This window comes from Moschus berezovskii, chromosome 22 (genome assembly GCF_049115385.1).
Source record: "Moschus berezovskii isolate FMDL1 chromosome 22, NW_MosBer_1.0, whole genome shotgun sequence".
NCBI classification, from domain to species: Eukaryota; Metazoa; Chordata; class Mammalia; order Artiodactyla; family Moschidae; genus Moschus; species Moschus berezovskii.
Genome location: NC_142481.1, coordinates 28,721,892 through 28,746,537, shown reverse-complemented (window position 1 = coordinate 28,746,537; position 24,646 = coordinate 28,721,892). Strand labels below are relative to the sequence as shown.

Genomic DNA, 24,646 nt, shown 5'->3' with positions numbered 1-24,646 from the left:
TCTGTCTTCCCAAAAGTGCCTGCTGAGGCCTAGCCAGAGACAAGCCCTATCCTTGGCATAAGGCCATATCCTCAGATGAATCAGATTGGGCCGGCTGGAGCCAGTGGGTGGAAGACAGAGGACGTCCCAGGTGGAGGGCACAGCAAGGACCAGGGCTTGTGGATGGGAAAATGTTGGGCCAAGGCAGATGCTGAGATTGAGTGCAGGGTGGAGGGCCTGAGCTCCCAGCAGGCATGCCAAAGGTCATGGGAGGCAAGGAAAGGAGGGACAAACAGTGAGCTATAAAGAAATAGGCAAAGAGACCTGGACAGTAGAGGAAGCAAGGAAGAGGAGGAGAGGGTGGAGGTAGGGCCTCATACTCAGTTCCATGATGGGAGCCAGCTGGTGTTCTGCGGGCCTGTCTTTTTAAGTATTTATTTGGCTGCGCCGAGTTTTCATTGCAGCATGTGGGATACTTAGTTGTGGCATGTGGAATCTAGTTCCCTGACCAGGGATCCAGCGAACCCTGGCACCCTGCATTGGGAGTGCAGAGTCTCAGCTTCTGGACCACCAGGGAAGTTCCCTGGTGTCTGTCTGCCTTAATGCCCAGTGGTTAAAGCCCAAACTCCCCACTCCCATTATGAGACCATGGTTCTGCTTAAGCCCTCCTCCTACCCCAGGGCTCCCAGACCCCCACAACCACAGGACTCCATTGCCCACCCCACCCCGACACCAAGGGGAAGTAGGAAAGAGCACAAGAATCCAGGAGTGAGACAAGTTAAGAGTAAAGCCCCACTCTCTAGCTAGAAGATCTGCGGCAAGAAGTCACTTCACCTCTCTGGGCCTCAGTCTTCTGCTCTATGCAGTCAGGCTAATGGAAGTATATCACCCATTGCTGTAGGAAAGCTGAGAGGGTTAGGAAACAGGAAGGATCCAAAGCTTGGCCCAGCACCTGGATCCTTCCCCAAACAGGGGAAACTCCACTCCTGGACACTTGATGGTCAGTGCAATTTGCAGTTTCAAGGGGCCCCAGTCCAAGAGGACTCGGGGCCCAGAGCCCAGGTCTCCGGTGGTGGGATTTACCACCAGGGGCAAGCCTTGGAGACGGATGGGATGTGGAGAAACGGAGGCGGCCCTCATGATGGGTGGCCTCTCCTGCCCCAGAGGCTGTACGCGTGCTGGAGGGAAGGAGGAACAGTGCTCGGCCAGGGCCAGGGTGGGGTGGGGTTTAGGTCCCTTTGACACCCCCCACACAGCCCGCATCTCAACTCAGGGTTCAACTGGCTTGCGGGGTGGGTGGGAGAGGGCAGGGCGAGGCAGGGCCGGCCTCTCTTGCCCTGCTGGGGGGTGGGGGGGGCGGGTCCCCTGGGAACCGCTCCTCCCGCCTGCCGCCGCTTTAAGAGGCTGCTCCGCAGCAGCGAGCGGGGCCGGAGCCGCAGCCCGAGAGAGCAGAACTGAGCCGAGCCGGCAGGTGACGGCAGCGGCATGACCGGCCACCACGGCTGGGGCTACGGCCAGAACGACGGTAGGCACAGACCCCAGCCGGCCCCTATCCACTGGGACTCGCCCCTGGCCCTCCCACCCAGCGGGACCTGCAAGTCCCGTATCCTCCAGGCGAGACGGGGACCCTTCTCCCATCCAGCCCCCAGAGCCCGGCCCACCCGCTGGGTCCGACCCCGGCTCCCCCGCACCTGGCGCAAAGTGCGCGCTGCTCTCCGGCCGGCCCCGCAGCCAGCGAGCCGCCCGCGGCCAAGCGCGTCCTGCCTCCTCCTCCGCGCAGCCCTGACGACCCAGCTCGCGGGGACCTGGGCCGGACACTCACTCACCCCCCTCTGGAGTGCGCAGCGGGTGGAGGTAGCCCAGGGCAGCTGGGGGCGGGCCGGACGCAGCGCGCTGCGCGGTTAATGTGAGGGGAGCGCGCACGGCTGGTGTGCAGTGACCTCCCGGGAGCTGGGCTCCGCGTGGGCAAGGGCGCCGTGTCGCCGGCAGAGTTTACCCGTCGAAGTGTCCAAGCTTTCGAGTCTGCAGGTATGTGAAGGAAGGGAGCGTCTAAGGGCGCACGGATGTGTCTGCGTGTCTGCCTCTGGCAGGGTGTCTGAGCACGTCCCGGTGTGAGATAAGGGAGCCGGTGGCCCACATCAGCCTCCTGGTCTGACCCGGAGAATAGCTCCTCGATCCTGCCTCAGTTTCCTTAAGATGCAGAGGAAGGGAGAAGAGGCAGACGGTGAGAGCCAGACTGCTTGAATGTGGGTCTGCGGCAGGGCAATTCCTATGAGGCTATTTCTTACCAAGCTGGGCTGGGGTTGTGGGATAAGGGTTCTTAGCTTTCCCCGAGGAACCAAGATCCAGAGGAAACCCAGGCAAGGCAGGTGGGGGTGGGGAGAAGGGGAGTGCTGGTGGGAGGAACACCCTCATCCCTACTTATCTGCAGAGAGGCAGGCACTCTGTGAGGGGTGGATGGGGGTCCTGGGTACTAAGTCTGGGAGTCTGGAGGTTACAATTGGGCCAGAGAGTTAGGGAGGTTCTGTGGGATCTTTGCCCCAGCTCTGAGGTCCCAAGCACACAGGAGCATATTTTGAAGGGAGGACATGTGAAAGACGTTTGGACATGTGAAAGCTAGAAAGAGATTTTCAGAAAAAGGCAACAGAAATTCACAGAGATGCAGAGAGAGGCAGAGAAGGGGCAGGTTGACAGGACCCTCCTAGAAGATTCTCTCCCCCGACCCCCAGCTCCTGCTCCCAGCCAGCTTCTGGATGCCTCCCCCAGAGTCAAAGTCCCCTGACTCTAGCCTTCTTGCTACTACTGACCACCAGCACTGAATGTCCAGTATCGCATCAGGTCTGCCCCGTAGCTGGCCTCCCTGAAACTGCTATGCCTCACCCAGTCCTGGGTCACCCAGCCTAGGGACAGTGAGGGCAGGAAGGACAGAGGATGGAGGTGCCGGCATGCGGCATGCTCACAGGACTTCAAAAATAACCCACAGTGGGTCTGGGCCACACTTCTGAGTCATCCGCTGGGGACACAGCTCTGTCGGCACCTGCTGCTGTTTTCTCAGGAAAACTTAAGAAGCCAAAAACGGGGAGAAGCACCAGCCGGCAGAGGCTCTAAAAATAGGCTGCATCTCAGGATGTTCCCCAGGGAGATGCCGAGCCTCTCGGCTGCAGATGGAATCTCTGGGAGGCAGGTGGTGGGTGCTCGTGGGTGTGCACACAGGTGTGCATGTGTGTGCACGAGCATGTGTTTTGCTGTAGTCTCTTAGTGCAGACCTGGGTTTGCATCAGGGGGTATCTATGTGTAAGGGTGCGTATGTGTGTGTCAGAGATACTTGGGAGGGCTGCACATTTGTACACGTGTGTTACTGGGCCTGCCCGTTCTGGATGCGGTGGGCTAAGGTCACTGTGCATATATGTGTATGCACATGAAAATCTCCCTGGACCTGCACATGCCCAAGGAGGGCAGCTGGGGGCAAGGCATGCACACACTGTGTGTTTGCTACTGGACCCAAGTGTGCCTGCACATGTGCACAAGTGACCCTCAGTGCCCTCATCTGTGAAATGGGAATCACACTTGTCTCTACTTGACAAGGCTATTATGAGAAGCAAATGCATGTCATAGAGCCAAAGTGAAGTTGATGTGAGCTTTTGTTGTCATTATTATGAATACCGACTGGAACTTGGTCAGATGCACAAAGAGGCCAGACACCTGATAGGGTAGGGTCAGAGACCTCGGGGCCCTGGGGACCTCTCTAAACACATGCTGGGTGTCAGGGAGGACACGCTACCCCAAATTGCCCCTGAGCCTATAGCTTTTGTGTGCTCCCTTCCACACATTAGCTCTCTGAATCTCCTATCAGCTATGGGTAGAGAGCTTTGGGGAGGCCATTTCACAAACAAGAAAATGGAGGCTAAGAGAGGAAGTGGCAGAGCTGGGAGTGATGCTCCAGACCATGCAACTCCATAGCAGAGGCTGACCTCTGAAAGGATATAGCACGGAGACCATCCCCCATAGATGCCCTCGTCTGCAGCCCTGAGATCCGGGCTGGCCTGAGTCATTGCCCTCTCCCTGCCATCTGCAGGCCCCTCACACTGGCACAAGCTGTATCCCATTGCCCAGGGAGACCGCCAATCACCAATCAATATTGTATCTAGCCAAGCTGTATACTCGCCCAGCCTGAAGCCACTGGATATTTCCTATGAGTCCTGCACATCCCTCAGCATCGCCAACAATGGCCACTCTGTCCAAGTGGACTTCAATGACAGCGATGACCGAACTGGTAAGTGGCCTCTGCCGGCCCCTGGCACTCTTCTCCCTGGGATCCTAACCTGATTGGGGCAGGCTCAAGAAGGGCAGAACGCTATGCTGGGAAAGGAAGGCTCCACTTTTCACCAGCTGTGAAGTCTCAGTCTCCTGATGCATAAAATGGGGGCATTAAGACCCTGTTTCCCTCCTTGGGGTCACAGAAAGGAAAATGAAAAACCTGAAGTGATGTCTGTAGTGCTGGCATGTAGTAGATGCACAAGAATTACTAATTCTCTTTCTTCTCTTTCATTTAGTGCTTGAGGTAGGGCTTGTTTCCACTCCCTGCCCCATCTCTGACCTGCTGTGTGGCCTAAGGCCAAGCCCTCCTCTGTGTGTGATCTGGTTAAGCCCAGCAGAAAGAGAATGGAGCTAAAATGTTCTGCGTGCCGGGCCCCTTGTTAAGGTCATAGGCAGTTGGTTTATTCCTCTCAAGAACCTGCCTCTAAGATGGGCTAGCAGAAACTTAGTAAGCTGGGGAGGGCCAGAACCTGCCTGGTCCTACTCCAAAGTCTCCAGCCTACCTACAGCCTCAAATCCCAACCATCGTGGACCAAAGAGAGCCCAGTGGGAACTTGTGGCAGCTCATTCCAGGGTCTCTTTGCCCTGGGATTAGAGGGTTCCTCCATAAATTCCTAGACAGAAGGCTTGGGAGTGCTCCTTAGTATAGGGATTTTCGTCCTTATGACCAGGCCTGTGAGGGGTCAAGTGGGACAAGGAGGGAACCTGCTAAAGTTTCTTACATGAGGACGTGACTGGTACTCTGCCCCTCTGTCTCCTACCCCTGCCCCCCATACATGCAATGAAAGTACTCAGGGGAACTCAAGTTTTAAATAGAGAATCAAAAGGCAGACAAGAGGAGGATAGCCAAATAGGAATGATCTTATTTGCTTAGTCCCGAGTTCTCTGGTAGGCTAGGAAAAAAGGGAAAGAGGATCAGTTATAATTCTTGCCACAGAAGGGAGGAAATCCAGCAGATCCTCAGAAGAGAGACATAGCATTCCTGGTACTGAATTCTAAGTAAAAGGTTCTCACCCAGAGCTTTGGGGAGGGACATGGGGCTCTTGATGACATTGTTGTTATTTAGTCACTCAGTCATGTCCAACTCTTGGCGACCCTGTGGAATGTAGCCCGCCTGGCTCCTCTGTCCTTTGGGATTTCCCAGGCAAGAATACTGGAAAGTGAAAGTGAAGTCGCTCAGTCGTGTCCGACTCTTCACGACCCCATGGACTGCAGCCCACCAGGCTCCCCCGTCCATGGGATTTTCCAGGCAAGAGTACTGGAGTGGGGTGCCATTGACTGGAGTGGGTTGCCATTTCTTTCTCCAGGGAATCTTCCCAACTCAGGGATCGAATCTGCATCTCCTGCATTGGCAGATTGTTTACCGCTGAGCCACCAGGGAAGCACCTAAGATCACAGTTTATGAAGGAGTAGTTTTCAAGTGACTGGACCTTCCAAATAACCTTCAGAGGGCACTGAGGGCTCAATTCAGACATAAGTAGCTCACTGAAGAGCTACTTGGTAGCTACTTGGTAGAGAATGCCCAAGGGAGCATTCCTCTGGACTATGGATCCAGGGGCTCACTTTCTGGCGTGGCTGGGGTTCCCTCCCTTAATAGAATGCCCAGGCCTGAGGGGTTAGGGGCCCAGTAGAAAGAAAGTAGGCTTAGGAGTGAGATTTGGGGCTCTGCCACTTCCCAGATGTGTGACCTTGGGCAAGAGACCTACCTTTCCAAGCCTCTGTGCCACATCTGGCCAGGGGGGTAACAATGTGTCCCCCTCTAGGCCACTGTGGGGGCCTTCAGACATCAAGTCTGAAGAGTGCCTGAACACACAGTAAGTACACCGTGAGTGGCAGTGTGTTCTGTGGTCAGGACACAGACAGCAGGCTGAGGAAGCCAAGCTCAAGGGTTAGGGAGGGAGGTCACTCTCTAAGAGGTTACACTGTGGAGTCCCAGGTGGGGCATGCTCGGAAGAGTGAGCCTCCACAGTGCACATCAGAATCTCAGTCTGTAGGCCCTCCCCAGTATGGAGGCATCCTCACTGGGCCTCAACCCAGAGCCACCACCTTCAGGCTCAGTTAACCACCCAGCATTGCCATGGACAGACCTGCTGCTCAGGTGAGGCAGGACAGCGAGATGGGGCCTCTGGGCTGTCCCATTATCTTCCTCCTCGAGGGGCCCACGGGGGTCAGGGTCCTGTCCTGGTCACCCATCCTGGAGGGGCCTAGTGGAACTCTGAGCCCAGGGCCGTCACCTGATCCAGGAGCTCACATTCAGCCCTGGTGGGGGCTCCCTCCACTGCTAGATCTATTTCAGCTAGAAATTCAATCAGTCCCAGGAGGCCTTGTGTGTGGCCTGTGCTCACTGGGTATCATAGTAGGAAAGTCACAAAACCTGCATAAACTGGCCCTGCCAAAGAGGCCATGAGGGCGGGACTCTGGTCAAGACAGGGGCCTGACCCTTGGAGTGGGGACCCTCGGGAGCTGGCCTCTGGACATCAGGTCCTGGGGGGCCACCAGGTTCTGGGCAGGCAACACAGCCTGGTGATTAGGGCCTTGGGCTCTGGACTTACATGAAGTAGATGTGGGCTTATATCTTAGCTTAGTGCCTTGCTGTGTGTGACCTTGGGCAAAGACCTTGCCCTCTCTGTCTCTCGGTTCCTCCTTTATACAATAGGAATAATAATAGGTTCTGTCCTGAGTTACCATGAAGACTAAAGAAGAGAATCCTTCTGACCCAGCTCTGAGTCAGGGCTGCAGGCATGGGACATCTACCATTAGTGGCAAAGGGGGTCTGAGAGGCAACGTCCCAGCCTCCACTGGAAAGTGGGCAGGAGTGGGGAGGACAGCCTGATGAAAGGATGTACCCTGTCAGTACCAGACTCCTCTGCCACCTATAGGCCTCCAGGATTTCTGCCCTGGCCCAGTCAAGGGCATAGGGAACTGCGTGGGGACCGATACAAGTCCACTTAGCCCCAGGAATGTTCCAAATGAAAAATTTATCCCCCTCCTGGGCACTGCCCCAATGCTAGTACTGCTGCCTTCGGGCAGTGTGGACTATCTCACAGCTATTGCTACAGGTCCCCCTTCTCCCTGCAGTGGTGTCTGGGGGCCCCCTGGATGGGCCCTACCGGCTTAAGCAGTTTCATTTCCACTGGGGCAAGAAGCACGGTGTGGGCTCGGAGCACACGGTGGATGGCAAGTCATTCCCCAGCGAGGTAAGACCCTCCTCTGCCTGATGGGGGAAGGAGTGGAGTACTGGGGAGTCAGGGGTTTGCTAGGTGCCCAGTGTGGGGCACTGGAGGGAATGAAGTCCCCTAGGGGACCTCCACCCACCCTCAGCACAGGGTCTTCCACCTGAAGTTGGCCCACTGTTGTGCTGATCTGTGTGTCCAGAAGGAATTTTCTGAAGGGCAAATTCAGTCCCATCACAGCCTTGCAACAACCCTTCAAGGATTAAGCCTGGCATTCAAGGGTCTGCGTGACCTGGCTTTGCCTGGCCTCATCTCACCTTGACCTTTTCTCATACTGACCTGCATGTAATGAATCCCTGCCCACAACTGGCTCTTTCATGCTGCTCTTATTGTTTAGTGGCTCAGTCTTGTCCTACTCTTTTGCAAGCCCATCAACTGTAGCCCAGCAGGCTCCTCTGTCCATGGGATTCTCCAGGCAAGAATACTGGAGTGGGTTGCCATTTCCTTCTCCAGGGGATCTGGACCCAGGGGTCGAACCCACATCTCCTGTGTATCCTGCATTGGCAGGGGGATTCTTTACCACTGAGCCACCTGGGAAACTTGGCTCTTTCGTACCTCTAGGCATTTACCTATGCTGTTCTTTCTGCCTGAAATACCTTGCCCCAAGAGTTCCATTGGGTAACCCTCTTCTGATTCTTTGGCCTCAGCTGCAGGATCCACTTCCTCAGGGAGGTGTCACGTTAGATGGTCATTATCTATTTCACAGTTCATGGAGGGCAGGGCCTGAGCTCTTTGGTCCCTTGGGGCTCAGGAAAGGGTGAGACCTAGAACAGGGTAAATGCTATCTTTGACCCATGGCTCCCAGAGAAGCCATGTGGGGCGGGCAGAAATCCTGTGGGAGTGAGGGAAGCCTAACCCTGAACTCTCATGGACCCTGGGAGGCACTAAGCACTGGCCTGGCCTGTTGTTGCCCTGTAGCTGCACCTGGTTCATTGGAACGCCAAGAAGTACAGCACCTTTGGGGAGGCGGCCTCGGCGCCCGATGGCCTGGCTGTGGTTGGTGTCTTCCTGGAGGTGAGGGGGTTACCTGGGGCCCAGAGGGCCATGGGAGGCCTGATGCCACCCCTAGTCCCAGAACACAGTGAATTTTGGCTTCACGCTGCCTTCTCTCTGACAGACGGGGGACGAGCACCCCAGCATGAACCGTCTGACAGATGCTCTCTACATGGTTCGGTTTAAGGTGAGACCAGGGGTAGGTGCCCTTGATCCAGAGCAGCTTGGGAGGGGAGGGAGGACCAGGCTAGACCTTGGAGTGGGCCCTCCTACTCCTCCATCCTGCAGCAGACCCTTACAGAGGTGAAGGGTGCAAGTCCACAGCTGTGGGGCTCTGCGACTGACTCCTCATCATCAGGGTCCATGGCCCCACTGCGTGCCCAGAGTGCCGTCTGGTTGGGTACAGGATTCATAAGATGCTTATCACATTAATGGTCCTTCGACAAGGCAGCACCACTAAGGTTTGTCAAGGGCAAAGGAGAGAACATGGTGCCCTGAGAGCTTTAGGAATCACAGCTTTCTAATGCAAAAGGATGGGTGGAGAGGGCCAGCCAGGCTGGGAGATGGCCTCTGGGATCACAGACATTTGCCCACAGTTTGCATCAGTGGACCATATAAGCCTGAATCCTATTGACAGAAATGGGCTGGGAGGGTGCTGCTGTCATCCTGGTGGGAGGTCTATGCTGATTCCTGGGTCCCCCACCCTGGCCCAGGGCACCAAGGCCCAGTTCAGCTGCTTCAACCCCAAGTGCCTCCTGCCTGCCAGCCGGCACTATTGGACCTACCCCGGGTCCCTGACAACACCACCGCTGAGCGAAAGCGTCACCTGGATTGTGCTCCGGGAGCCCATCCGTATCTCTGAGAGGCAGGTGAGTCCTCCCAGAGGAGCAGATGGAGAGACGCGGCACTCAGGCACACCTGGGCAGCATGACCATAGCAGCCCACAGCCTGCGGTCCCACCGTCAAGGTTCCCATTTTTGCTAATAAATGTTCAGATTCTTGGGTGGGGGTCAGCTTGGTTGTTGGTCATTAGGACCTGGACACAGGCTGGAAGGAGAGATCCCTGGATCCTGGGACCGCCCCTAGCATGCTAGAATCTGAATGCTGCATTTGCGGACGATTCTCAGCTAGAGCGAAGATTGGAACTGGAACTGCACAGAGCAGGACCGAGGTTCAGAGGCTCTTTAGTGAATAAGTCACTGAGTGTGGGGGTCCCAAACACGAAATGAGTGGGGAGAAGTAGGGACAAGCCCTAGGGACAGGAGGAGAGAGGGGCAGAACTGACTTGGCAGCTAATGACAGATGATGTGTCTGGGGTCAGAGGGGACCACAGCTTCCCCATTCTTCCCTGAGTATCTCTTCTGCCTTAAGATGGAGAAATTCCGGAGCCTGCTTTTCACCTCAGAGGAGGATGAGAGGATCCACATGGTGAACAACTTCCGGCCGCCACAGCCACTGAAGGGCCGTGTGGTCAAGGCCTCCTTCCGGGCCTGAGCTGCCTACCTGCCCAGCCAGTCACCAGGGCACCATCTTCCCAAGGGCTTCCATGTCAGCAGACACCAAACCATCCGAGGCTCCCTGCCTGGGGTTGCTGTGGACCCTCCTTCAGTTGGCTTGCTCCTTGGTCACGCTGGAGGCTTCTTGATGGGACCCTCAAGCCAGGGGACACCTTTCAGCAGCCCTGGGGACAGGAAGGGGCCTGAGCCGAGTGTGGTCCAAGCCTGAGGCTGCCTCTGCTCTCCAAGACCCAAAGGCCCCTGGAAACCTCCTCTTGTCTTCCCCACTGGCAGTGGCAGCAGCCCTACCCCAAGCTCACACTGTGAAGGATGAGACCAAACTCTCTGGGGCAAGCAGCTGGCACTCCCGGAAAGACTCAAGCAATAATTAGAAGAGTGGGCAGAGCTGCCCTCTCAGCATTACCTCTTCTGCGGGCCTCCGCCATGCACGCACCTCACTGCCAGGCCATTAAAACTGGGACTCAGCCTGCTGCGGGTGACGTGGCCTTCTCCCTCCAGCCACCTGCTGCCATAGGCAGGCACTGGCTACAGCTTATGTAGTATCTCCCTTCATCCCTACCCAGCCACCAAAGCCACCTACATGACATCCCTCCATGCACTGATTAATAAATTCAATCATTCATGCAACAAATATCTGTTGAGTGCCTGTGTTCTATCAAGTATTGTTCTGGACATCGGAGAGGCCATGGTGATGAGTCAAGCACAGGATGTTGAGAGGGCCATGGGCACTGAGCTCAGACTGTGATATCTTCATCTGGTGAAGGAATTAAATTCCAACCAGTGTTCCAAGGCAGAGAGATAGGAACAGTGTGTTTGAGCAGAAAGAGCAGCGGTGCCAGCTCCCAGGTGAGAGCCCAGGGTGTCTGTGGAGTGGCGAAGCACCAGTGGGGCTGGAGCCCTGGGGGAGGGCCTGGGACTCTCTCCAAGGCTAGTGGAGTCAGGAAGGATCTGGAGTAAAGGGAGGGTGAGGCCAGATGTGCAGAGGGGGAGTGGCAGCAAGGGGGGATGGTGGCCAGTGGCCAAGAGAAAGAATACAGGGTGGTGGAGGCTGGGAGCAGGGGGCTGAGTGAGAGAGATTTAGATAGCATTGAGCTATCTATGAGGGAGGAGGGTGGGGGGAGTGCAGAGTATGTCCCTGGGTAGAGAGAGGTGACAGGAAAGCCTGGACAAGAGGGGACCAGGAGGGACACACAACATTTGTGGGGCCCTGGAGAGGAGCCCTAGGAAGGAGTGGGGTGTTGGGGTCTGAGCCAAGAAGAGAGGTAGAGGATGGAGGGAGGTTTGGAGCATCTTCATTCAAGGTGGTAGGTGAGGCCGAGGGGCAGGAGGGAGAGGGTACTCAGTGAGAGATCCAGCCCAGAACCAGTGCACAACCCTGGAGAGATGCTGCTGAGCAGGGAAGCCTGCTCATTAGGTCTGAGACACCTAATGAGAGTGTTTGGAAAGGTCGGGGAACGGGTGGAGGGTCTGAGGAGTCTGAGGCAGGGTGGGGCTGGGGTGAGAGAAGTGATCTCTCAGGGTGCAAAATTTAAAGAGGCATGCACCCTGAGGTCCCAACCCTGCATCTGAATGACATTGAGAGTGTGTGTCTCCTTAAATGTGCACCTGCAGTGCCTTGCTGGACTCACCGTAGTCCCAGTCCAAGTCCAGAAGGTATGGAAACCCAGCTATCGCTGCACCCCAGATGAGCCAGAGCAGGGAGGATGGTGGACAGTGGGGGCACTGAGGAGCAGGGGGGGTCAAACTGGGACAGCAAACATACGCCTGAGGTTATGAAAGGAGAGCTGAGGGAATGCAGGGTCAAGGTTTTTGGAGGGATGGACCAGGGCACGCCTGGGAAGGAGGTATGTTCAGGATGTGCCTGAACATCCTCGGGAAGGAGGCCAACCTGCAGGTCCTGGTGGGGCCGGGGGTGCATCCATGTCTACTCACTTTGGCCACAGCTTTTCATGGTCACTATACCAGGAGGGCACTCCAAGGTCATGGGACACTTCCAGGATTTGGCTGAGGCCATGAGGAGAGGGCGGAATTGGGCCTCAGACCTCTAGCTTCAAGCCCAGGGAGGCAGGGGAGGGAGAGGTTTGCTCTGTTGACAATCCCCCTTTCCACTCTCATGCTCAGGGCATACCTCTCCCCAGTGTGTCGGGGCACAGGAGGCACAGGGTCCCTCGCCAAGGGCTGCTTCTGCACAGGGTCAGACAGTTTTACTCCTGCAGGCACTCCTGGCTTCACCTAGGGACCGTTTTCTCCCTCCACGTTGGTGATGGCTACAAGGATGGTGTCTGGAGGACAGCGTTTGCTCAGCTTGGGGAAAGCAACGCTAGTAATGGGCCTCTAAAGGCAGGTAAGGGGCCTGGGGCAGGTGTCTGACTCTCTCCCTATAACCCAAGAGCTGTCATTACCCTCCTGTTACAGATGAGAAAGATGAGGCTGGGGGAGGTTAAATAGGCACGTGGCCGAGCAGAATTTGAGGCTGGATTTGTCCGATAACCTTCCTGCTCTTTGCCAGAGCAGCTGAGCCCGAGGGAGGGAGGGATGCACATAGCGGTGGCCACCTGGAGGCGGTACAATAGGCCTGATTCCACCGGCCCTGCCAGAGATCTTGGCCGGCCTCCCAGGGATGGCGGCACCACAGGCCTGGCACTGCGGAGGACTTGAGAAATGGGAGCTGGTTTTAAAATAATTATCCCAAGGCTGCCAAGATTTCTCACGCCTTTCATCCTTCCACTTAATTCATTTTTTAAATTTAAAACTATTTTAAAAACCAAAAGTGGCCTCCTTCTGCTAAAATTACTGTGCAAGCTTTGACCCTATTACATCCAAATGGGATGCGCCAGCTGGATCCCAAATGCCTCCAGCACACCTGACCTCAAGGGACACAAGACTGGGTCCTGAATCCTCATCCGAAGTAAGATTGCCTCCTGGAGGCACTGCCAGGCACATTTAGGGTACCCAAGACAAGACGGGCTCTGCTTACTCCCAAGACCCCAGAGACGCTTTCCCAGGGGAGCCAGGGTGACCCTCTAAGAGATCTGGACTGCAGGGCCCAGGCAAGTGGCCACAGCATGCCAAGCCTGTGCCCAGGCTATGGGGCACAACCTTCCCTCCGAAGCACCTCCTGGGCTCCAGAGCATCTCCCTTCTCTTGGCTTCACCCCATCTCAGGAGGTGGGGTGGCTGTCAAGACCCAGACTGCCAAGAATTTGCTCCCAAACCCAAAGTCATTCTCTACATCTGTTGCCTCAGGGGCCAGGGAGGGGGTCCCGCTAAGGACCGGCCAGGAACGACGGCTAGCCAGGGCGCTTAACTGTGGGGAAAGTGGTCTGCGGCCTGAGCGACATTTGGGAACAGGGACAGAGGCGGGTCTGAGGTAGAGGGTGCAAGACAACCTGACAGAGTGGCTGACAGGGTTGATGTTTGGGAGGGCCACACTGAGGTTCCAGCCGACGGGGCCTGGGGCAGGGCAGAGGCCGGCCCGCTGTAGTTGGAACTGGAGAGGGAGGTCAGTCAATGGTATCTGCTCAGGTTAGGCATCTTGGGGGACCTCCTGTGTCCATGGGTCACAGCTTCAACTCCAAGCCCACCCTCAAAGGCAAAATATACTGCTGGTTGGTTAAGATTCCAAGGAAGAGGGGAATGTGACTCTTTGAACATGGAGGGTTCTAGTATTTGTCTCACAGCCAAAGGGCCTGGGGAATGCATCCTTTGGAGTCTTCTCTGCTCACAAATCCTAAAGCAGATTCACTGACTTCCACACTTGGGCTTTGCACCACCCGTCACTCAAGTCCTTTGATGCTTGTGTCCGCCTCTGTAAAATGGAAATGATAGAATGTGAGTTTCATATGTAAGTAAGAATTTTCTAGTAGCTCTATTTTTAAAAGTAAAAAAACCCCAAGGTACAGCAATCAGAAAAGAAATAGAAATAAAAGGAATCCAAATCTGGAAAGGAAGAAAAAAACCTATCACTATAGCCGATGACATGATACTTGACTTAGAAAATCCTAAAGACATCACCAAAAAACTACTAGAACTCATCAATAAATTTGGTAAGGCTGCAGGATACAAAATTAATATACAGAAATCAGTTGCATTTCTATACACTAACAGTGAACTGTCAGAAAAAGAAATTAAGAAAGCACTGCTGCTGCTGCTGCTGCTAAGTCGCTTCAGTCGTGTCTGACTCTGTGCGACCCCATAGACGGCAGCCCACCAGGCTCCCCTGTCCCTGGGATTCTCCAGGCAAGAACACTGGAGTGGGTTGCCACACTACCATTTATAATCACATCAAAAAGAATAAAACCCCTAGGAATAAATCCAAGGAAGTAAAAGATCTGTACTCAGAAAACTATAAGGCACAGACAAAATAAATGGAAGATGGCACAAACTGATGGAAAGATAAACCATGCTCATGGGTTGGAAGAATTAATACTGTTAAGTTGACCATACTGCCCAAAGCAACCTACAGATTTAATGCAATTCCTATCAAAATACCAGTGGCATTTTTCACAGTACTAGAATGAATAATTCTAAGATTTGTATGGTAACACAAAAGACTTTCAAATAGCCAAAACAATCCTGAGAAAGAAGAACAAGCTAGGAGCATCACACTCCCTGACTTCAAAGTATACTACAAAGCTACAGTATACTCCATACAGAACAGTATGATACTGGCACAGAAACAGATTATACATCAGTGGAACAGAATAGAGAACCCAGAAATGAACCCACACTTATGCGGGCAATTAATCTATGACAAAAGAGGCAAGAATATACAGTGAGGGAAAGACAATCTCTTCAATAAACAGTGGTAAGAAAACTGGACCATTACTTGAAAAAGAACTGAAATGGATGACGCCCTCACACCATGCACAAAAATAATTTCGAAATGGGTTAAAGACTTTAAAATAAGTCCTGAAACCATAAAACTTTTAGAAGGAAACAGAGGCAGTACTTGCTTTAACATTGGTCTTAGTAATATTTTTTTTGGATATGTCTCCTCAGGCAAGGGAAACAAAAGCAACAATGAACAAACGGCACTACATCAAACTAAAAAGCTTTTGTACAGTGAAGGAAATGATCAACAAAATGAGAAGGCCACCTACTGAATGGGAGAAGACATTTACAAACAAAATATCCAATAAGGGGCTGAGATCCAAAATATAAACAGAACTCATACAATCAACATAAAAAAAAAAAAATAGAACTTTCCTGATGGCCCAGTGGTTAAGAATCTACCTGTCAATGCAGGGAGCATGGGTTCAATCCCTGGTTTGGGAAGATTCCAGATGTCATAGGCAATGAAGCCCACATGTCAGAACTAGAGAAGAGCCCCCACTCACTGCAACTAGAGAAATCCCATGCACAGTGAAGAAGAGCCAGCACAGACAAAAAATAAAACCAAATAACCCAAATCAAAAATAGGCAGAATATCTGAACAGACATTTTTCCAAAGAAGACAGGCAGATGGCCAAGAGACATTTGAAAAGATGCTCAACATCACTCATCACTAGGGAGACGCAAATCAGAACCACAATGAGATATTACCTCCCACTAGTCAGAATGGCTATTATCAAAAAGACAACAAATAAGTGTTGGTGAGGGTGTGGAGAAAAGGGAATCTTCACTGCACTGTTGAAAGAAATGTCAATTGGTGCAGCCACTACAGAAAACCATATGGAGAATCTTCAAAATATCAAAATTAGAACTGCCATTTGATGTAGCAATACCACTTCTGGGCATTTATATGAAGAAAATACAATTACTACTGAGAAAACATTTATGTACCCCTATGTTCATTAGTTATTATTTATAATTGCCAATATATGGAAGAAATAATTTCATTTATATTTAATTGAATATTCAGTTCAGTTACTCAGCCATAAAAAAGAAGGAAGTCTTGAATTGCGATGACGTGGATATGGGCTGAGAGGTATTATACTAAGTGAAATAAATCCAAGAAAGACAAATATTGTATGATTTCACATATATGTAGAATCTAAAAAGCAAAGCAAGTGAACAAACATGAAGAAACAAAAACAGAGTTATAGATACAGAGATATAGATACAGATGGTTGACAGAGGGGAAGGGGGTAGGGGAAAGAAAGTAATCGGTGAGGGAGATCAAGAGGTACAAATTTCTAGTTGCAAAATAAATAGGTCAGAGGTATGAGATGTACAATATGAGAAACAGCCAACGATTATGTAATATCTTTGTATGACGACAGATTATAACTGGACTTACAGTAGTGATCATTTTGAAATGTATAGAAATAGTGAATCACTGTGTTGGGCACCAGAAACGAACACAGTGCTACAGCTCAGTTGAACTTCAAGAACAAACAGACAAACAAGCAAAAAAAGAGATCAAGTTTGTGGTTACCAGAGGCAGGATGTGGGGTTAGAGGGAACTGGATGAAGACAGTCAAAAGGCACAAAGTTCCAGTTATAAAGAAATAATTGTTAAAAATGTAATGTATAATTACAATAAGTATAATTACACTGCTGTAGGTCATATATGAAAGCTGTTAAGAAAGTAAATCCATAGAGCTCATGTCACAATGAAAAATTTTTTTTTCTATTTCATTTTTATCTATGTGAGATGATGGATGTTCCCTGAACTTATTGTGACCATCAATTCATGATGTATAAAGTCAAATCATTATTCTGTACCCCTTAAATTCATATAGTGCTGTGTGTCAACTATACCTCAATAAGGCTGGAAGAGTAATAAAATTTAAGAATAAAATTTTTATATAAAAGGAAAAAATGTATTTAACTTGAATACTATATTTTAGCTTTATATACATAATATATATATTTATAATATATAATATATAAATTTAATAATATATTTCAATAAATGTATTTCAATATATTATATATAATATAAATGATATAAATTATTTATATGATTATATATCATATATAAATAACATAAATATATATATGATATATATTATATGTGAATATATATGCATAATATATAAAATATATAATTATATATTATATAAAATTATATATTAATTGCATATTATATTACATATAATATATTAATTATAAATTAAATATATTATATTAATTATATTAATATAATTGTTTATTGTAATATATTAATATAATATATTATATATCATATATTTATTATTTATTATATTATATATTATAGTATATATTTAATAATATAATAATATAATGTTATAATATATATTGTATATATTATATTTATCTTAATTATATAATATATTATATTATATATAACATAATATATTATATTTGGAGAAGGAAACGGTAACCCACTCCAGTATTCTTGCCTGGAGAATCCCATGGACGGAGAAGCCTGGTTAAGCTACAGTCCACGGGGTCGCAAAGAGTCGGACACGACTGAGCGACGGTACGGAACGGAACGGAATATATAACATATAATATAAATTATATATTATATGAATATATTAATGTATTTTATATAAATTATATAATAGTATATTATATAATAATAATATATATTTCAATATATATTTTATATACATAAAATATATAAAATTTATATATATAAAATAAATATATCTTAATTATATAATATATAAATATACATTATGGTGTATTATATTAATATATTAATATAATATTAAATATATGTTATGGTGTATTATATTAATATATTATATAAACATATATTAATAATATATATAATATATTTCAATATATTATATGTATTTCAATATAAATATTTTACATATATTTTATATTATATATATAAAATAATAAAATTTATATATTTCAATTATATCCAAAATACTTTATCATTTTAGCATATCATCAATATAAAAAATTAATGAGATAGTTCACATTATTTTTGGTGCTAAATTCTTGAACACCAGTGTTTATTTCACACTTTCTACATATCTTGGCTCAGACTGGCCACATTTGAAGTGCCCAAGACCACATGTGGCCAGTGGCCACCATACTAGATAGCACAGCCCGAAACGGATGCCACTGTTTACAGGGCCATCTGCTAGCAAGGTGTCCAAGCAGGCCCTCTGGCCAGGCCCAGAGCCAGACAAGACGATGGCAGGCATGAGCCAGATCTGCTGCAAGCCTCTGTCCTCGTCAAGGGCAGTCTCAGAATATTTGATGCCAACTTGGCTCTCTCTGTCAGGACGTCCCTCCTTTAGGAAACCGCCCTAACTCCCTCAGTCAGGCCTGGCTGGCCCTGTCCCAGGACACCCCCTGCAGGACCCTTGCTGTTCCACTGGGAAAAAGATCAAGACCCTCAAGAAGGAACAAATGGCAAGAGACTGGGGGGAGGTGGGAGTGCCCCTGAGAAGGGTCATGGCTTGGTTGAAGAGACTCAATTAGTTCAGGAGGGCTTCCTGGAAGAGGGGGCCAGGGCAAAATTATCGGAATCTGAGAGGAGACTCAAAAGCCTCAGCATCAGGGAGCCCTATGAGACACAGAGGAGGGAGGTCTGGCTCTTGCCCAGCATGGATCAACATAGGGGAGATGTGTGGCTGCAGACACAGAGGTCCCCAGGCTCTGGAGGGCACAAATGCCAGGCAGGAGTCTACCCTTACATCCAGGGGCCAAGAGGAGCAACTGGGAAGCCTAGAGCAGGGTCTAAAGGGCTCCCAGATTGGAGGAAGAGGACTCTCTGAGGTTCAGAAAGCGCTGGACATCTTGGCCTGAATTCACCTTCCAATATAGGCTCAAGTGCAAATGTTGGCAGGTGTGATTCATCAGCTCCTCCTGCTGCCCCTCCCTGGCTCCTGGAAATGGACTCATGCCCATTCCCTGGCAGTTCCTGGCTTGGCAGTCTGTGAGTCTAATCTAAATCTCTCCAGCTGCAACCCAAATACCTGTCTTTAGTGGCATGTGAGGGTGAGCAGATGGCTCTTTCCCACTAAGCTGCCCTCCAGGGAAAAGCCCTGCAGGGAAGGCACGGGTACACAGGAGCCCTGGTCTCAGCTGGGCCCCCATAGATCTCTTGGATCTTCAGAAAGGGACTCTCTCTTCTGCTCCTCCTCTCAGCACCTGCTCTGAGTGACAAGTTGTTGCTCTGGGCACGGGCGTCCCAGAGGGCTCACTGCCCTGTCTCTCCAGCTATCTAGCCTCCAGGGGAACTGAGGGGTGGGCGTGTGAATTTTTGCTGTGATTGCTTCTTCTCCTGAGTGTTCAGGAGTAGAGTTTTGGGGGAACGCCTTTTTCAGCCAGAGGAAACCATGGCAGTGATTAATAAATTGCTCAGGGAATCACAGAGCATCTAGGTCGAGAAGATTCCTGGTCTGACCCCACTCTACAGATAGAACAACTGAGGCCCAGAGAGGGAACAGCGTCTGTTCAAATGAACTGGTGGGAGATCTAAGATTTATGACACCCAGTGCTATGCTCTTTACCCATCACGAGAGCCTAACCTAGCAGAAAGATCTCTCCCATACCAAATAATTCCTGCTTGCCTGACCTGGGGGCCTCCCAGGTGGCACAGTGGTAAAGAATTCACCTGCCAGTGCAGGAGAAATAAGAGACGTGGGTTCGATCCCTGGGTTGGGGAGATCCCCTGGAGAAGGGCATGGTAACACACTTCAGTATTCTTGCTTGGAGAATCCCCGTGGAGAGAGGAGCCTGGCCGGCTGCAGTACATGGAGTTGCAGAGTCAGTCATGACTGAATTGACTGAGCATACAGGCACACCCTCTGTGGAGCCTGAAATCCTGCCATTTGAGCTACAGTGCTCACAGCTGAGAATGATCCTCTGAGGAAAGGCAAGTGTCCCTGGAAGGGGCACACAGCAGCACCTTATGAGGGAATGATTAACACCTCCTCTCAATCTGCTCTGCAGTCTCTTCACTTGGCCTCAGTCTCTGCATCTGTAAATATGTCAATGAGAGGCCCGAGGGGCCTAAGGTAGAGCTTGAGAGAAGAGGGAAAACAGAGTTCCTGGGGGGAGAGTTAGTCTGTGTCTGCGCTGGGGGGCAGACAGCTTTGGATTTCAGGATGTGGGTTGCCCTGGGCACTCCCTACACTGAAAGTGGACGTGGTGCTGGGCCAAAACCTGCAGGGACAGGTGATCAAAAGAGCCTCCCCAAACCCCCAGAGCTTTTCTCGTCAGCACTCATCCGCCCAAGAGAATTCCTGCGCTGAAATCCCTCCCAGCCCAATGGAATGGGAGCTCAGAGGCAGATTCAATTGATTTATGGAAAATAAAGGCATCCGATGTGTTTACCCAAGTCCATGAAGTATGACCCCCTATAACATGAGGTCTGTACTTTAGGAGAAGTCAGTGTTTGGAAATGGTCTCTCCTGAGAGAATTGAACTCTAATGGTATAATTTCAGGCAGGGACAGGTGAGCTGAAAAAATATTTGGGGGCAGCTAAGCCTTAAAAGCCTTGGTCCCCACACTCAGCCTGTGGTTTTTAGGGGCAACAAAGGAGACTGGGGGCCTCCTCAGCCCGTGCACCTCAGGTCTGCCAGGGACAGAGTTGCTCACAGGCATCCTTTGGCCTTGGGCTGGGACCAGAGTGCTGAGCGCCAACTTGGCTGCTTCAGCTGGAGCCAGGGGCAGCTCTGGCAACTCTGGGGGCACGGGTCAGAGCACAGCAGCCAGCTCTACAGTCTTTGGGGCACCTGCCCTGATTCCAGTGTCCCCTGATCTTAGAGGTCATGCTGAGGAAGGGAAGTCGGGGCAGGCAGCTGGCAAGAACTGCCAATCCCAGCCAACTTTGCTAAGCTTTGCTGTAGGTTAGGACATTTAGAGATGGGCCTTCAGCACCTGTGGCACACAGCCCTGGCCTCCACGTCAGGAAATGCCAGGTTTTACTTCTCTCTTTTTCTGCCTCTCTTCACACTGACACCCATGAGAACTGGGAATAGAGAAAGGAAGGAAATAGAGAAGGTGGTCAAAGGAATAGAGAAAGGAAGAGCCAACGCTTAGGGTCCTACTATCAGACCTGGAGCCCCAACATTTGACTTTAGCATAACCTAAGATTTATGGAAAAGCTGAAAGAAAATACAGTGAATACCCATAGACGAGCCACTCAGACTCAGTTTTATCACATTTTCTCTCTCCCACTCTTTATTCATATGCACATTTTTTAAAAACTCTGAGAATAAGTTGCAGCCATGATACACTTTCACTCCTAAATACTTTAGTGGTTTTTCCTAAAAACAAGGACATTCTCTTACATACACAATACAAGAATCAAAATCAGGAAATTCACATTGATATGTTGCTATTATCTAATCAATGTACCTTAATCAGATTTTTCTCATTGTCCCCATGATGTCTTCGTAAACCCCCAAAATTCCCAGACCATGCACTGTATTCAGTTGTCTGGTCCCTTAATTCTCCTTTTCTCTGGACAGTTCCCCCGTGTGTTTTTCTTTCACAATCTTTCCATGGTTGGAGAGCACAGGCCAGTGATGTACTAGGAATACATCTACTAGGGATGCTGATGTATCCCTCAGTTAGGTTTTGTCAAGTGTTTCCTCATGGAGATTCGGGTTGTGTACCTTTCATGAGAATATCACAAATCAATCCCATATTTTTCTTCAGCACATGATATTGCTTTGTCCCATTCAGTTCAGTTCAGTTCAGTCACTCAATCATGTCTGCCTCTTTGCAACCCCATGAACTGCAGCACACCAGGCCTCCCTGTCAAACTCAAGTACACTGAGTTGGTGACGCCATCCAACCATCTCATCCTCTGTTGTCCCCTTCTCCTCCTGATTTCAATCTTTCCCAGCATCAGGGTCTTTTCAAACGAGTCAGTTCTTCACATAAGGTGGCCAAAGTATTGGAGTTTCAGCTTCAACATCAGTCCTTCCAATGAATATTCAGGACTGATCTTTAGGATGGACTGGTTGGATCTCCTCGCTGTCCAAGGGACTCTCAAGAGTCTTCTCCAACACCACAGTTGAAAAGTATCAATTTTTCGGCACTCAGCTTTCTTCACAGTCCAACTCTCACATCCATACATGACCACTGGAAAACCCATACCTTTGACTAGATGGACCTTTGTTGGCAAAGTAAAGTCTCTGCTTTTTAATATGCTATCTATGTTGGTCATAACTTTTCTTTCAAGGAGCAAGAGTCTTTTAATTTCATGGCTGCAGTTACCATCTGCAGTGATTTTGGAGCCCCCCAAAATAAAGTCTGTCACTGTTTCCCTATCTATTTGCCATGAAGTGATGGGACCACATGCCATGATCTTAGTTTTTTGAATGTTGAGTTTTAAGCCAACTTTTTCACTCTCCTCTTTCACTTTTATCAAGAGGCTCTTTACTTCTTCACTTTCTGCCATAAGGGTGGTGTCATCTGCATATCTGAGGTTATTGATGTTTCTCCTGGCAATCTTGATTCCAGCTTGTGCTTCATCCAGTCCAGCATTCCCCATGATGTACTCTATATATAAGTTAAATAAGCAGGGTGACAATATACAGCCTTGATGTACTCCTTTCCCGATTTGGAACCAGTCTGTTGTTCCATGTCCAGTTCTAACTGTTGCTTCTTGACCTGCATACAGATTTCTCAGGAGGCAGGTTAGGTGGTCTGGTATTCCCATCTCTTGAAGAATTTTCCACAGTTTGCTATGATCCACACAGTCAAAGGCTTTGATGTAGTCAATAAAGCAGAAATAGATGTGTTTCTGGAACTCTCTTGCTTTTTCGATGATCCAGCAGATGTTGGCAATTTGATCTCTGGTTCCTCTGCCTTTTCTAAATCCAGCTCGAACATCTGGAAGATCACAGTTCACGTACTGTTGAAGCCTAGCTTGGAGAATTTTGAGCATCACTTTGCTAGCGTGATTTTGCTAGCTTGTCCCGTTACTGGTGATGTTAACTCTTTTCTGTTATTGTTTTTTCATGGCAGCATAATGTATATATGGCTTCCCTGTTGGCTCAGACAGTAAAGAATATGCCTGCAATGCAGGAGACCCGGATTCAGAGGCCTGGGTTGAGAGGATCCCTTGGAGAAGGGCGTGGCAACCCACTCCAGTATTATTGCCTGGAGAATTCCATGGCCAGAGGCGCCTGACGAGCTACATTCCATGGAGTCCCAAAGAGTTTGACAGGACTGAGCCACTAACAAACACACACATACACACAGGGTATATGCAGAAAAGTACATACACCCGGTGAACTTTCACTGTGTGAACACACATGTACAAACAGCACCCAGATCAGCAAAAGTGCATTTCCAGCACTCCAAACCCCCCAAGTCCTCATCAAGTTCCTATCTCCCCAAAGTAACCACCATCTTGACTTCTAATAGCATAAACTACATTTGTCTGGTTTTGAACTCCAAATAAATAAAGTCATTTATTTCAGAAACATCCATGGTTTCTGGATGTTTTACTCTTAATATGTTTGTGAGATTCTCAGAGCCTACTTTCTAAAATAATAAATGCCATATGTCCCATTATAAATGTTGGGAAGGATTGGGGGTGGGAGGAGAAGGGGACGACAGAGAATGAGATGGCTGGATGGCATCACCGACTTGATGGACATAAGTTTGAGTGAACTCCGGGAGTTGGTGATAGACAGGGAGGCCTGGCATGCTGTGATTCATGGGGTCACAAAGAGTCGGACAAGACTGAACGACTGAACTGAACTGAACTGAACTGAATGAAAATGGAAGAAAATATAACATCTACATGTAATTTCAAAAAATCAGCGTAACACTTTGGTTGAAAATAAATTAGGGGTCCCCAACCTCTGGGATCTAATGACTGATGATCTGAGGTGGACCTGATGTCATATTAATAGAAATAAATGTAAGCTCACTTGAATCATCTTAAAACACTCTCTGGCCCAGTCCATGGAAAAATTGTCTTCCACAAAACCAGTGCCTGGAGTAAAAAAGTTTAGGGACCACTGATATAAAGGACAGTCATTTATAATACATAATAAGATATATATACAAATAAGTAAATTTCAATAAAAATATCATGTGTGTCAGTATGTAAATGCAGGGGCTACAGGGGCTACTGGTGGGCTACAGTCCAAGGATGTGAAGAAGTCTTCCTATGAGTCCGCGCCCATATTCAGAAGCCCTGTAACATGGCAGCCACATGCACATTCCAAGCAGAGGAACATGAGTATTGTTGCCATCATGGGGAAATTTTCCTATTTGGTGAACAACTCCTGGTGAAATTCCAAATGACACTAAGTATGATAATTTGCTACATATTAAACCTGTGCAAGCCTTACTTTGCACTTCCAAATAAAATGGAACCAGTTTTAGGCTCTGATGTAGACAGAGGTTCTTCACTTGACTGAATATCCAGGTGAGATTTTTGAAGGTTGGGTAGGACTCAGACCGGAGAAGTCTATGGCAAGCCACTCCAGTACTCTTGCCTAGAAAATCGCATGGACAGAGGAGCCTGGTGGGCTGCAGTCCATGGGGTCACTACTAGTCGGATATGACTGAGCGACTTCACTTTCACTTTTCACTTTCACACATTGGAGAAGGAAATGGCAACCCATTCCAGTGTTCTTGCCTGGAGAATCCCAGGGACTGTGGAGCCTGGTCAGCTGCTGTCTATGGGGTCGCACAGAGTCGGACACGACTGAAGCGACTTAGCAGCAGCAGCAGCAGCAGAACTCAGACATTGTC

General features: G+C 49.4%; 1 protein-coding gene across 1 annotated transcript; it reads left to right on the top strand.

Annotated features, from left to right (window-relative positions):
• The first annotated feature begins 1,464 nt into the window (after positions 1–1,464).
• On the top strand, positions 1,465–10,016 carry CA7 (carbonic anhydrase 7). Its single transcript, XM_055411113.1, has 7 exons — positions 1,465–1,504; positions 4,055–4,252; positions 7,375–7,493; positions 8,448–8,543; positions 8,647–8,709; positions 9,236–9,391; positions 9,894–10,016. Exons 1-7 carry the CDS (start codon positions 1,465–1,467, stop codon positions 10,014–10,016), a joined length of 795 nt encoding a protein of 264 aa, XP_055267088.1.
• The last annotated feature ends 14,630 nt before the right edge of the window (positions 10,017–24,646 follow it).

Excerpts from the sequence above, each read along its gene's own strand:
- CA7 (XM_055411113.1), top strand. The coding sequence starts at position 1,465 with ATGACCGGCCACCACGGCTGGGGCTACGGCCAGAACGACG. Across the intron at positions 8,710-9,235 it reads TCTACATGGTTCGGTTTAAG|GGCACCAAGGCCCAGTTCAG; the intron begins GTGAGACCAGGG and ends ACCCTGGCCCAG. Across the intron at positions 9,392-9,893 it reads TCCGTATCTCTGAGAGGCAG|ATGGAGAAATTCCGGAGCCT; the intron begins GTGAGTCCTCCC and ends TTCTGCCTTAAG.